Below are 14,428 nucleotides of genomic sequence, written 5' to 3'. Positions count from 1 at the left end.
CAGCAACTATTGTAAAGAAGGATAATAGAATTAAATCCTATTTATTAATAATTAAAAACCGTAATAAAATCATAACAATCAGAAAATGTTTGAATTCTTTTGAAGGAAAATTAAAGAATGAAATAATCGATGAGGATGACTTCGATGCTTTAACGTAAAATGAAAAAATCTATGATTTCGCTTGATTAGACAAGAAATAGATGAGTTTGTTTGACATAAACATAGTTGAAAAGTCTATGACTTCCCCTTCCCCTATGACTTCACACATTGCAGCGCCTCGGCTGCAAACAACCTCGGCTAATCTTAACGTGGATAGTTTGTGATATCGCCTGGTTAAGATGAGATCATCATAGCGTATCTGCTCTAAGATACTGCATTTGAAGTAAATCTAAAAGGGACACAGATTAAATGCAATACAATATCTATGTTATAAAAACAGATAAATTGTTTTAAAATGAAAATGATAAATTTTTGTGAATTAATTCTGTAAATTACAGCAATATACAATACAAATAGTGAAATAGTTCATTCGACATCTGTTGATAACACCAACCAAAATATATGAAAAATGTACTGGCAAAGTCGTATTTTATACGACAGTAGGTGTACAGTTATGGGACCATATATCCTGGAGCAAATATTTGCGCTATGTTCTCCGTTTTCTGCTCACTTCCGGCGCCTCCGCCTAAATTTATTATAAGTCGTTTAGAATACGTCTGTCGTCGAGGAAAACCGGGTTCTGCGCGATAAAGAGAGAAAGGACGATAGTTAAAACCGTCGCCGTTTACCACGACAATAATACCACCACAGAGAGTTGAACGTGTTCTACGGCTTTACTTCAAACCCCTTTCTACTACGGTGGTGGAAATGTTTATTTTCCGATGACGGCGGCGTTGTGGCGAAAACTCTTATTATTCCTCCGAAACGGACCCTGTTATTTCGCTCCGCTAAGGTTTCCCCAAATTAAATAGCCCCTATAAGGGCTCCTCGCTTCGAAGGGGCCGTAAATAATAAAGTCTCGCGGTCTGTTTACCCCAACAATACGCAAACGGCAACTCGACACAATCGAAATCAATCCCATTTTAACCCACGCTTCGACTCCCTCCCTTACCTTTTCACTTCTCTTCGCCGGTTTTGTCCCCTCTTTACTTTTAAATATTAATCGCATAATAAATCCTCATCGAATTTATCTTAGCGTGAAAAAAAAAATTATTTAGCAATCTTATTAGAACCTAGAAACGTGCGTGGACTCGTTTATATCTTTTCGATACCAACCTCATTTTGACCTGACACGAACGAACTGCGAAAATAACAAAAAAAACTTTTTTCTTTTCTTTCTTTTAGATCGATAAGAGAAATATTTTTGTTTTAGGTTGCGTGGCTTCGAGTCGACACCCAAACGATTCTCACCATCCAAACTCATATCATCACTAAGAGCGTACGCATTGGAGTTACGCGAAGTGAACACAAAACTTGGTATCTTCATATTAGGGAGGTTAAGGAGACGGATCGGGGGTGGTATATGTGCCAGATTAATACGGATCCGATGATTTACCAGATAGCTTATTTAGATGTTATTGGTATTGATAAATTTAATTCAATTAAATTAGTTTTAAACATTTTTTTTTGTTTAAAGTTCCCCCCGATATAATAGATTACCAAACGAGTAACGATATCACAGTCCAAGAGGGATCTAATGTAACTTTAAGGTGCATGGCGAAAGGTTCTCCAAATCCGACGATTCTCTGGAGGAGAGAGGATGGTCGCCCGATCCATTTAGGTCAAAATCACGAAGGTACTAGACACAATAAAAAAGCTACTACTATACTTTACATTGGTTGTACGATATTTTCGTTGCAGTGAACAGCGTGGAAGGACCGGTGTTGAATATCAACAAGGCGAGCCGTCAGCAAATGGGCCCATACTTGTGCATCGCATCGAATAAGGTACCTCCTTCCGTCAGCAAGAGGATACACCTGACGGTGCAATGTAAGTCGCGAGCTTTCCTAGACTTTTCGAACTCTCGAAAGTCGAGTAAAGTTTCGGGGAAGTCTTAGTAACTTTTAGCTCGGCTAATTGCTTGATATATGTCTCGGAGGCAATCAGAATTTCGCGAGTATCTTAAAGTTCTATTAGATGGGTGTATATGTGTATTTAAATTTTGAATAATCGACTATGTGTGTTTAATATCTTTGTAATTGCATGCTCCTAACAATGTCGATTAGCGAATTTAATACGAGAGCGCGCTTTGAATATTGTATGAGGATATAGACTGACCTCCCCCAACTCTGTTTCTATCTCTATATATTCTATCTCTTGTGCGAACTGCATTCGATACAAAGCCTCGTACAATGTGATTTTCGAATATATGTACGATTAATAATTCTAGTTCCCCCCGCAATTTGGATCCAGTATCAGCTGATTGGTGCCTACGACGGACAGCAGGTCTCGCTGGAGTGTCAATCCGAAGCTTTCCCAAAGTCAATCAGCTACTGGACAAGAGACAAAGCGGACATTTTAGCTTTCAGTTAGTCGAACAATGTTTCGGTACACCCTGGAGATTCTATTTACAGATCGTGATCGAATTTAATTTCAGACGATAAATACGAACCGATCATCGAGCACACCTTTTACAAAGTTTTCATGAAACTCGTCATCAAGAAGTTAGAAGCTACCGATTACGGAATATACAAGTGTGTTTCCAAGAACTCCCTCGGCGAAACGGACGGCACGATAAACGTTTACAGTAGGTTTTATTCTTGTATTGATCGAATCCCGTAATTTTGCATGAAACGTATTGATTTGTTGTCTGTTTCTGTACGAAATTTCTAGGAATTCCAAAGCCCACAATGTCCAATAAGAACATCTATAATAAAAGTAAGTTCTGATTCAATATAATCTTTATTAAGCTAAATCTAGAACTAACACTAGACCTAGTCTTTTGAAAAAATGTTTGATGTTTTCTGATGCCATGTCCTAACCTTCCTCAGAAATAACTTCAAAGTGACGAAATCGGTTAAAATTTGGCAATAAATACATGAAATGATAATTAATAACTTATTAGTGTCTAATTGTGAAATAAGTTGTCTTTGACGTTGTCTAAAATCATCCAACTCTCTACTCCTTTAGCATTCAAATTTTTTAATAAAAATACCTTTCTCAATAATTTTTCTTTCCAGGTCAACATATTTGTAACGTTATCTGTTAGAATTCTATTGAGTACAGTTTTTGCAAGTAAGTTAGCTGTATGACTTCTACAAGTGCTGTGTCAGACAACATATTTTAACATACCACCAATTTTTACCATTACAGAAGCATTATCTGATACAATGGCATATACTTCCGCAATGAAATTTTTTTGGCTAATTTGATGGCAGAAATTACTATGTCGGAAAGTTGTGTCCGGTTCCCATGATAAATCCCATACATTAACTAAAGCTTTGTTACCATTAGCATTATGCAACACACAAACAACTGTTTTTTGTATTACTGGATATATTTTTCCATCCATCAATAATTATAGCAGATTCACTTGTAACAAACTTAGAAGCTTCAGTTATGCTCTGCTTGTAAACATTGTCCAGCAAAATTGTAGATAAAGTTGTTCTAGACCAAAAATAACCTTTACCAGGCAAATATTTAATTCTAGTTCTTCATGAGTGTCCAGAGTATCAACGAAATTCGTAATAGCTGCATTACCTTTAGTTTTTCTTGTATGCAAAGTATTCTTGAAATGTTTTGGTGTCATTGCAGTCGTGGTAGCTAAGGAAGTTGGATTCTTATGTAAAGAAATAGCAGTTTCTTCACTACATGACGTAATACTTGTTAGTGAAATACTGCTGTGCACGCTTTTGTTAGAATTAGGAACTTTATTAACTAAATTTAGTTGTCCATCATCCGCAACTAAAAATTCTAACATCTGACAGTCACTATTTTCTGCATTATCAGGATTACTGACTTCATAATCAAACATGTTAGTTAGACTTGCAGAATCCAAATTATTGACAGAATCTGTTGTAAACTTTCCAGCAATGGTTAATTGTCGAGTGTGCTGTTTACACTCATTTCTAAAAAAAGAAACACAACAGCATTAGAAATTGAAACAGCTAAACTTTGAAATACTAAAAGTGTCACACTTTACTAAAAATTTATGCCTGTTATCCTTGATTAGCATAAAATCTCATTCCTCTAATACTTTACTTCTTTTACGTCCTACCATACCAAATGTTATGTATACTCTCTTATGTACTACTTTCTAGACTCACTTCATAACTTAAGAACTAGGTTAATTCGAGGACTCTAAGACTGTAAGGCAGGAAACAACTAACAGCATTCGCAACAGTAAGCTCAGAGCTCCATCACTGCTCCATACTCCTGATTGATTCTACAAAATGTGTGGAATCTCTGCATATGACTGTATTCTACCTGTAAAAGGAGACAGAATCTTGGCAAGGTGTTTTGCTAGCTGATAGGTGGGAGAATTTATGGCACTGACAATATGGCGTAGTGAGACCTCTGGTTTATGAATTTTAGGTAATCCATATATCTTTGGGAGTACTCGGGCTTGTACGAATAAACATTTCTGTTGTTCTGCTGGGATTCCTGTGGATTTTACCAGTTCTTTCATCGTCCTTACTATCTTCTCGGTTGGGTTCTTTTTTATCTTTTTATAGGTGATTGCGTTTAAAAGGCTCCGTTTAAATAAATCGTGTACAACAATCTGCAGTCTGCAATCTGCAATTCTCAACAACAATTTTGGAAACAATTTTATAAAGATTACCTCACCACTCTTCAACAAAGAGGCAAATGGCATAGAGACACCGCGGATCCAGAAGTTGGTGATATTGTATTGGTAAAACAATTAAATTCACCGTCACAACATTGGCCATTGGGACGAATTATTAAATTCTACCCTGGCAACGACAACAGAAAAAGGGTAGTAACAGTTATGGTGAATGGAAAGGAATACCTAAGAGCAGCGGCTGATATCTGTCCACTACCAGGTTTGAAGGATATTGAAATCAATCCTTTCAAGGCGGGGGAGAATGTTGAGAAGTACTAAAATAATATATTTGTTACTATATTTTTCATCGTTTGTTTTGTAAATAAATAAAATAACAATTCTGTCATCTGTCCAGAATAATAAAACATTCATAAAAAACGTAAACAAATAATCGAGTTTATATAGAATAAAAACCAGTTCTTAGACCATACATTGGTCCCAAACACAGAGCATTGCTACAAAGGAGGACACATCATAGAGTTTGACAAAACCAAAGTGCTAGCAAGAAACGGACATTACTTGCAAAGATTGTCGAGAGAGACACTAATAAGTTATTAATTATCTTTTCATGTATTTATTGTCAAAATTTAGCCGATTTTGTCACTTCGAAGTTGTTCTAGTGACGAATCTTCTTGTTGTTGGTCTAGTGTTAGTTCTATTTTTAGTTCAATAAAAATATACAACAATCTAGTGCTGCATAATAATTAAAACTAGAACTAACATTAGACCTAGAACTAGAAAAATTTCGGTTTAGCCTAAGGTGACCATACGTCCCGGATTGGCCGGGACAGGCCGGGAAGCAATATTTGTCCCGGATTCAGGTTTTTTGTCCCGGATTGTCCCGAATTTTTGAAAAGGTTCTTATTTTCAATATTTATTCTAAAAATTTTTCAACTAGAATTATTTTGACAAAATTTGAACCGAAAAAATTGTGCATATCAAAATACGCGGCACGTTTTAAACCATTTAAAGCATACAGTGAACTTTCGATTCTGCGAATACCCTTCCACCTAACGCTCAGAGACACGATAGCGTTGAAGCTGGAACCCAGTGCTTCGTTACACATCGTGTATCTGAGAGTTAGGTGGAAGAGGAAAAGCAGAATTTTGTTAGTTGGACAGTATGGAGAGATCTCCTTAGCCATCAGGTTTTTGTCAGTTTAAGGTTAAGTTAATATTCAGTTTGTGACTTTTATTTGCTTTTGTTGTAAGGCTATTCAATTAATTTTTTTTCATAAATAAAATAGTGTAAAATGTACATTCAATGAAGAGTTACAAAAAGAATATCCTTGTATAAAAAAAAACCAATTAGCGATTCTTATGTCAGGTGCAACATATGCGCTGCAAATTTTGCAATCAGTCATGGTGGATGTAACGATATTAAAGCTTATTTTATCAATGGGAAACATAAAAAATCAGCTTCTGTTGTTTCATCGACCTCGTCTGTAACAAACTTTTTAAAATATGAAAAAATGGGTCCTAAAGAAGAACTCTTAGCCGCAATCGAAGGCACTTTTGCGTACCATACTGTTTGTCACAATCATAGTTTTAGATCTATGGATTGCACATCCAAATTGTTACAAACAACTCGGGAACCTAAATTTTCCGAAAAAAAGCCGAAGCAATTGTAACTAACATTTTTGCCCCAAATATTTTAAATATATTGCACTGTAACTTAAAACAGTGCACATTTGTTTCTGTACTAACTGTGTTAGTAAGATATTTTGACTGGAAATCTGGAATTAAAGTAAAAATTTTGGAACTGAACTCATTGCAAAACGAAACGTCCGATACAGTCAGTAATTATGTTGCTGATTGCATAATAAAAAATAATTTGAAAGAAAAAGTTGTTGGACTTTGTGCAGACAACACAAATTCTAATTTTGGCGGAGCGAATAGGAAAGGGCGGAACAATGTTTTTATCAAATTGCAGTAAAAGCTGAACCATAATTTAATAGGAGTTGGGTGTGCGGGTCATATTTTCCACAATACTGTTAGAACAGCTGCCGATATTTTACCGATTGACGTTGAATTAATTGTTTCGAAATTATATTTATATTTCAAGTCTTACACTGTTAGAGTGGAAACTCTAAAACATTTTTGTAGCTTTGTTGAAACAGAATTTTCAATGTTATTGGGCTACTCCCAAACAAGGTGGCTAGCATTACTGCCAGCCATTGAAAGAGTACTACAAATGTTTGCGCCCTTACAATCTTATTTTCAATCGCAAGAAAAATGCCCTGTATTTTTTTCAAAATTTTTTGATAATCCTTTTTCTGAAGCTTGGCTGCACTTCGTACATAGTCAAGCAATAAGATTCTACACAGCAATAATTCAAATAGAAAAAGAGACAGTAAGTGTCTTCGATGTTATTGCAGCCATTGAGAATTTGAAAACAATTTTGACAAGCAAGATTCAATGTTCCTTTATTCCTACAGCGGTCTGTACTAAATTAGATAAACTTAAAGAGGAAAAAAAAGTATCTGAAAGCAGATTATACAGTTCCGAGCCGACGCTGTTTCATTTTATCAGACTGCACTCAGTTATTTACAGAAATGGACAAAGTTAAGTTTTCAGGACCTGGATTCATATAGCTGGGTGACTTTAAACAAAACACCAGTATGGGTTGAAATTGAATCTTTGCTATTACTTGTTAATAAAATTACGACAACCCATCAAATATCTGAAAATGATATATACGACGAGTATGCTTGTATGAAAGTATACGTTACGGAAGGGAAAATTTCCGAATGGCAAAATAAACAAACTGCATCAATCCAAAGGTGGGTTGTGAAATGGTCTCTCACTTTAATAATCGTGAACTTCCATTTTCAAATTTACGAAAATTAGCAGAGTTCTTTTCCTGGCACAAATGCTTTTACGGAAAGAATATTTTTTTTAATGAATTGCTTTTGGACAAGTGACAAAACTCGACTTGAAATAGACACACTAAAAACGATATTACTTACTAAAGTTAATTATGAAGAAAATTGTACAGAATTTTATAGAATGCTTCAAAACGAAAAAGACCTACTGAAAAAGATCCATAGTTCAGAAAAATATAAAAAGTTTTGTACTCAGTAATTCTGATTAAAAAAATTTGATTCATTTAAAAATAATACTGATTTTATTATATCCTTAATTAGTATTTGTTATGGTCACCTTAAGTTTAGCCGCACGTCTGTAAAGACAGCTAAACCCGAATGATTCTAGTTCTAGGTATAGTGTTAGTTCTAGTTTTACACTTGCACTGTCACTAGAACTAATATTAGACCTAGAACTAGAAACATTCGGGTTTAGCCGCACGTCTCTAAAGACTGCTTATCCCGAAAGTTTCAAATTCTAAGTCTAGTGTTAGTTCTAGTGATAGTGTTACTTCTAGTTTTAGTTTAAATAACACCGGCCATGAAAGCCTTTGTACTTATATCAATATAATGTTTTGATTAGTGATAGAATAACAGGGGATGTAATGAAGCTATCGAGCGATAAGCGGGTGTATTCTCTTCGGATTCCATTGTCATCGGTAAGGCTTTTGTTTCCGATTTGCGTGTTTCGAAGGTTGATTTTCGTTCGGTTAGCCTTTGCTGTGGGGTAGCATAATTGGATAAAACGGGGCGCGTAAAGAGATCGAGACCGGCCTTTTCATTCCATTTTTCCGCCTCTCATTTTCGTAGGATTAGGCCCCTTATTTGTAGCCGGCCTGGGAGTTCTGAAAACTCTGAACGTAAATAAAAGTAATAGGGTCCCGGATCGTGAAGAAGAAGAAGGCCTGAGTCGGCAAAGATCCGGGATCTACTTCCCCGTTCGAAAGCCAAATTGCAAAACACTTATTGCCCGATTCTGGCGGAGTTAATTTAGAAAATTGCCTCGACGCTCCGGTCATTAAACGGGGTGCTCTGGCGGCGCCAAAAGCCGCAACGTTCCCTTTTTACTAGTAAGGGTCTTCGAGGAACAACCTTCTTAAATAATTATAAACCTCCATCTCGATTTACATATTCTCCAGCCACACTGTTGCACCAACATTTCCACTTGTATTCGCTTACGTAATTACTCCACGACCCGTCCCCGGACATTATCAATCCATTAGAACATTAAAGTCACCCTTTGATCAGGTTTACTCGCAAGAATGAACCTCCTATGCTTTGAAAACTGCATTATACACTGCACCGGATTTCTTTTCCATCGAAACCTAAAAACATGTTTTAATCTCAATAATCAAATTTTATTGTTATTAACATCGATTATGTACTTGTTTTGTTTTCACGAAGCAATCGATAACCATGGAAAACCCGGGTAAATAATCCTCTTATCGCTTGATGGATCTCCACTTTTCCGTTTTTCCCCGTTCACAATCAATAGATTTCGAACGAAAAAATATGTTTTTTTTTGTAGGTTTGATAAGCGGGGCTTTCAGTAATAATCTCTTAACCTATCAATTGGGATCATCAACCAGAGGAAAACTGTCATCGGAAAATTCTAATCGAGGGCATCAAAATCTAATAAAATTATCAAGTGTCTTTAACATCTTATTATTTTATTATTTAATTTAAAATGATAACAAAAAAATATTCGTCACATTTCCTTAGTTGTAAATAAATGATGTAAAAAGCGATTGTAATTTAAATAGGGCTATCTTCCGATTTACAAACGCTATTTTTTATAAGCTTTTAACTGTAACATTCAAAATAAACAAATAAAAAATCATTGTACATATCATAAAAATTTTGTTTTAATTCTTTTAACTCACATAGTTTTAAACCAAACCCCTCTCTAAGCCAATTATTTCCGAAGGAAAATCACGGTCCGTTGCACGTCCCAGTTGTCATCGCCTCAAGCCCCCATACAACAAAGGGGTTGGTGTTTTAAGAGAGGAAGGAGAAGAGAACCTGCGGTCGTGGCGCGGAAGGACTTGGCGTTTGTTCTAATGGTGGCGCCCCTCGCAATAAGGCGATTTATATGTAAAGGTTAAGAGCCGCCAAATGAATTTCATTAGCGACCCCCACGATTTCGAATTCCTGGCACGCGCCCTCCTGTTCAGATAGCGAGGAAGTAAAAGTGGCACCAATCAACAAACCGTCCGGACCTTCTTTGTATGGAACGGTTTTGGTTTCCGCGCCAAATTGCTTACTACGAGAAATTGCCCGAGATAAAAATGTTCTCTTTATGTCTTTTAGTTTTTTTCTTTCCACACTTTTTTTTATAACTTCATCTACAGCTATTTAACCACTCAAACGTGTCGCGTGTTCAAACTTTAAAATCTTTAAATTGTTCTAGAAATAAAGTAATTTGTATTTAAATTGGTGTTTTCATGTTATTCATAAAAATTTTTTTAGTAATAAATAGTTTTATTTTTCTATACATTTCTTTTTTATTTTGACACCATTCTTATCCTGGCGCTTTAGAAACCAAAATTATAGCTCAAATATGTAGACAGTTAGAAGAATTTTAAAAATGAAGAACGCCTTTTAAAGGACATACTTTAAAGGTATGGTTTGATGGACATCCAATGGGCCAACAAGACTTCCTTCATCCATGTGCCTTTTATTACAAGTTTGATGTAACAAATAGCCAGGAAACTGAAGAAGGATAACATCATGGTGAGACATGGGTTGGGTCAAAAGCAGAATAATTCATCGCAACATAAAAATCAGAATATATATGACCACATTCTGGGCCTAATGCAGGAAAATAATAAATGGAGACCACAGAGAAGATGGGATTACACAGTCGATGTGGACGCAAAATAAGTGCTAGGATGTAGGAATTGGAACAGAGAGACGAGAGAGAAGAAGAAGAAGATATAGGTTATTCAGCAAATTGCAGAACGATAACAAAGCACAAATTCTTTGTCAAAAATGAGTTAAATACGCTGTTGCATTCAATAAAATAGTAGCCATGAGTTGGTGCAACAACGAGACAAACGGAGCTGCCTCAACCTTTGACTTATAGCAACAACAAGGCAGCTCCTGTATGAGTTATACTTAAAGACATATGAACCTGCCATATATAATGACATGAAAACTAAACAAAAAACGAACAAACCACCTTGAGTATTAAGCTTGTGGTCTTTTACGATTTATTTTATAGATATTTTAAATCAAACTTCAAAAACTATTCTTTTAGCCACCCTAGAAGTGACACGTGTCAAACTTTTGATAGATTAGAAAATAAGGTTAAAAATAAGGAGTTAACCGACGATCAAAAGAATGAGCTAGAAACTGAAAAAAAATGGAACCTCAAGTTGTACCTCAATAAATGCCAAGATTTTATGATGATCTAAAAATTCAGCAGATTTTGGCGAGAAATGATCCCATACTTGCCTAAAGTCCTTACTGGCGATGCGTTCTACTTAAGACAACTCTGGATTGTATGTGAAGGTTGAATTATTTTGTACTTTATCGATGTTATATGTTTATTTCATTCTCTACATGTTTCGAGGATACGAGTCCTCATCTTCAGGAAGAATTCGTTAATCTCATAAATATAAACCTCATCATGCTTCACTTCTGCTATTTGTAATCACTGATGGTTTCCGATTATTTCTGTAATTTTTAGGATGCATCCTCCATTACCAAGATAAACACGCCACAACAACAAGAATACATCAAAAAATTACAGAAATAATGAAATATGAAATAAACATATAACATCGATAAAGTACAAAATAATTCAACCTTCACATACAATATATATACACGATGTTAAGAAAAGAAAACAACAATTATAACAACTCTGGATGTTTAATTTCTGTGTATATTCAGACAAATTCGGAAAACCATATTTTTATATGTATCATGAAGCTCAAGGTAAAAAGACACTAAATGAATCAACAAGTTTTTTGCATAACTTTATTACAAAAAACAACGAAATTAAACATACTGGAGGAAAATATTGAAACAACTGTGCTGCGCAAAATAAAAACTTTTCTCTTGTTTGTTATTTATGTTCATTGGTCCAATCTGGCAGAATCAAAAAAATAGTTCATTGTTTTCCTGAGTCTGGCCACAGTTTTCTGCCTTGTGACCGATCTTTTGGAGTCGTTGAAAGATATATGAGAAAAATAGAGTAAAACATCTAATAATGTAAAGGAGAAATTTGCTATATCAAAACTCAGAGTAATATCTTACAGCAGTGAACTAAAAGGAATCCAATGTTCAATATCTGCTAGTTTGCTGATTCTTAAGGATTTCCAAATAGCCAGAACTAATGGCCACCTTTTAGAACCTTCAGCAACTGCATATTCTACACCACTGCCAAATATTAATGTAATGACATTAACAAATAAGTATGTACCGGAAAATGATTTACTATTTTACAGATATTTAAAATCTGATAATGTGACGATAACGCAAATGAATATAATATAACGATATATAAATAACTGTTTAAATAAATTATTGGTTTTGTAAATCTGTTCCAACATTTATACAATATTAATAAAGTATTTTTTTATAAAAACAAATTGTTGAAAGTTTAATTTTACTAAAAACGATTATAATCAGTATGAAACTTTGATTTTGGAAATTTTTGGTGCCTCCTGAACAATTTGTTAAAATGGAGCTGACTCGTTGTTGCTGCACAGTCTTCAATTTCCTCTGATTAAAGAGTTAGGAGAATACATTTCATTTTCAAAATAATAACCGCATATAAAATAAATGTTAATACAGACATTATTAAACAACTCATCGCATTTTTCGTTAACTGTGTATGTCGTTATAAAATTGTCTCCAGATACAACAAGAACTTCTAGAAATTTCATGTAGTGACGAATATAATAGGGAAATTGAAGCTTGTTTTATATCTTGGAATATTGCTCGTAAAAGACGCCCGAATATAGTATGTAGAAGGAGAATTTATTAAATTATTAAAATTTATTTAAACAGAACTCACTAAACGTAATTAACGTTTTGAAGCTGTAAAATTGCAGACGCTAAACTACATGATACTACAATATAAGATTTTAGAAAACGCTGTAATTATGTTTATGTAAGAGTTAAACTTTTTTCATTTTCTTCTCAATTTTGTTTTGAATGGATACATCTTCTGTTTCAGTAGACAATGATTTACGCTAGTTTCCATTTTTGTTATTATCAACATCAAACGTTCCCGTCGTCGGAACTATATATGTTAACAGTAAATGTGAATATTGCAATTGACATACAGAGTATCGATTTTGAAACAAACAATAATTAATTAATAATTCTGCAACAATTAAATTCCATGTCCACATCGTGTCTAGGTGTAATGATACACCAACATAGTTGAACTGTTTTAAAAAAGGTAAGGTTTCATTAAGTACCAATCTGTTAATAAGATGCCTTGTTCGATTTGACCAGCATGATGTAAAGGGTGATAATAAAACTAATTACCGAAAAAATTGAGCTCAATATTGGAGTGCGGGAAGTTAGCCCCCCATTTTTTTATTTTTAAATTTTTTATTGTTGTTCTAGATTGTTCTAGAGTTGTTCTACATTGTTCCAAAGGGGCAAATCGAAAAAATAAAAACACCGCGAGAAAACCGAAAAAACGGGTTTTTTGGCTAGCCCCCCATTTTTGGAAAAATCAAATTTTCTTTGTTGTTCTGGGTTGTTCTAGTTATTGTTCTAGAAAATCAAAATTATGGGATACAGCATTTCGAAGTTATAACTAAAAATAGGTTTGGCCGCCGAAATGTCTAGTTGATTGCTGTGACCATAGTTTTTCTATTATCAATTCCATATTACAAATATATACTTATTATAGCTAACGCAATTTGGAACAACTATTATTTTCACTAGAACAACTCTCTAAAGGGCACTTTACTCTTTGAAAATTAAAGTTTTTGGAAGTTTCAGTCAGTAATTCTTGTGTCAGCGGTTTTATATTACACAATAAGAATTAAAAAACATAGAACAATCTAAAATAACTCAAACTTTGCCGATTCAAATTGTTCTAGATGTGTTTTACGTTTAATACGGACATTAATTTTGCAAAATCACATATTTTTTGTTGCTCTAAATTGTTCTTGTTTTTCTAGGTACTTAAAATGTTTATTTAATCACTGCGGCTTTAGTTCTTTTAAAGTTTCATATAATAGATAAGGACATGTGTGCAGGGTTTTTGTTACTTTTTATTGATATTTTAGATTTATTTGATTAAAAGTACTAAAGTAAATGGTTTGTCGTTCTTTCCTCTTTTTATTTTTTTTATTTTCTGCTTAGTGAATTTTGTTTTTGTTGTTTTTTTTTCTTTCTTGCTTTTTGTTCGATTAGCTCATAATTTTTACCGGACCGCCAGGAAGAACAGGGAGCATATAATTGTAACCTGATGGCGGTTCCAATTGGTCAAGGATTAATTAAGTTTAGCAATATATATATTATAGTAATTATTATTATATTAAAAATTTGTAGTTACAACAATTAAAACAAATCAGAACAGCTGTTACTTTCATTAGAAAAACCTTAAATTTGAGTTGTTGTGATATCAGACACGTTTAATATAATAATAGTTTTAAAAAACTAAAAAAATATGGAATAATTTGACCATCCTAATTTTCTAAAAATCACAAGTTTCACCTTTCTCTTTAAGCTTATAATAGTAAAACATAAGTTGCGATTTAAAGTGTATTTTATTTTGTATAAACTAAGTAATAAATTAATAAATAAAC

At 34.1% G+C, this 14,428-nt stretch overlaps 1 protein-coding gene across 1 annotated transcript in view; it reads left to right on the top strand.

Annotated features, from left to right (window-relative positions):
* The window catches only part of LOC111417136 (limbic system-associated membrane protein-like), a 55,540-nt gene extending 46,024 nt beyond the window's left edge, over positions 1-9,516 (top strand). The window contains exons 3-9 of the mRNA XM_023049328.2: positions 1,373-1,580; positions 1,637-1,795; positions 1,861-1,989; positions 2,390-2,527; positions 2,597-2,746; positions 2,833-2,877; positions 9,175-9,516. Coding sequence (XP_022905096.1) covers positions 1,373-1,580; positions 1,637-1,795; positions 1,861-1,989; positions 2,390-2,527; positions 2,597-2,746; positions 2,833-2,877; positions 9,175-9,332 — 987 coding nt within the window. The 3' untranslated portion in view covers positions 9,333-9,516. The remainder of the gene's footprint in view (positions 1-1,372; positions 1,581-1,636; positions 1,796-1,860; positions 1,990-2,389; positions 2,528-2,596; positions 2,747-2,832; positions 2,878-9,174) is intronic.
* Positions 9,517-14,428: the final 4,912 nt, after the last annotated feature.

The sequence above is a fragment of the Onthophagus taurus genome, chromosome 3, assembly GCF_036711975.1.
Source record: "Onthophagus taurus isolate NC chromosome 3, IU_Otau_3.0, whole genome shotgun sequence".
Lineage (NCBI taxonomy): Eukaryota > Metazoa > Arthropoda > Insecta > Coleoptera > Scarabaeidae > Onthophagus > Onthophagus taurus.
Note: the sequence above shows the minus strand (reverse complement) of the source record. Positions and strands in the feature narration are given on the sequence as shown.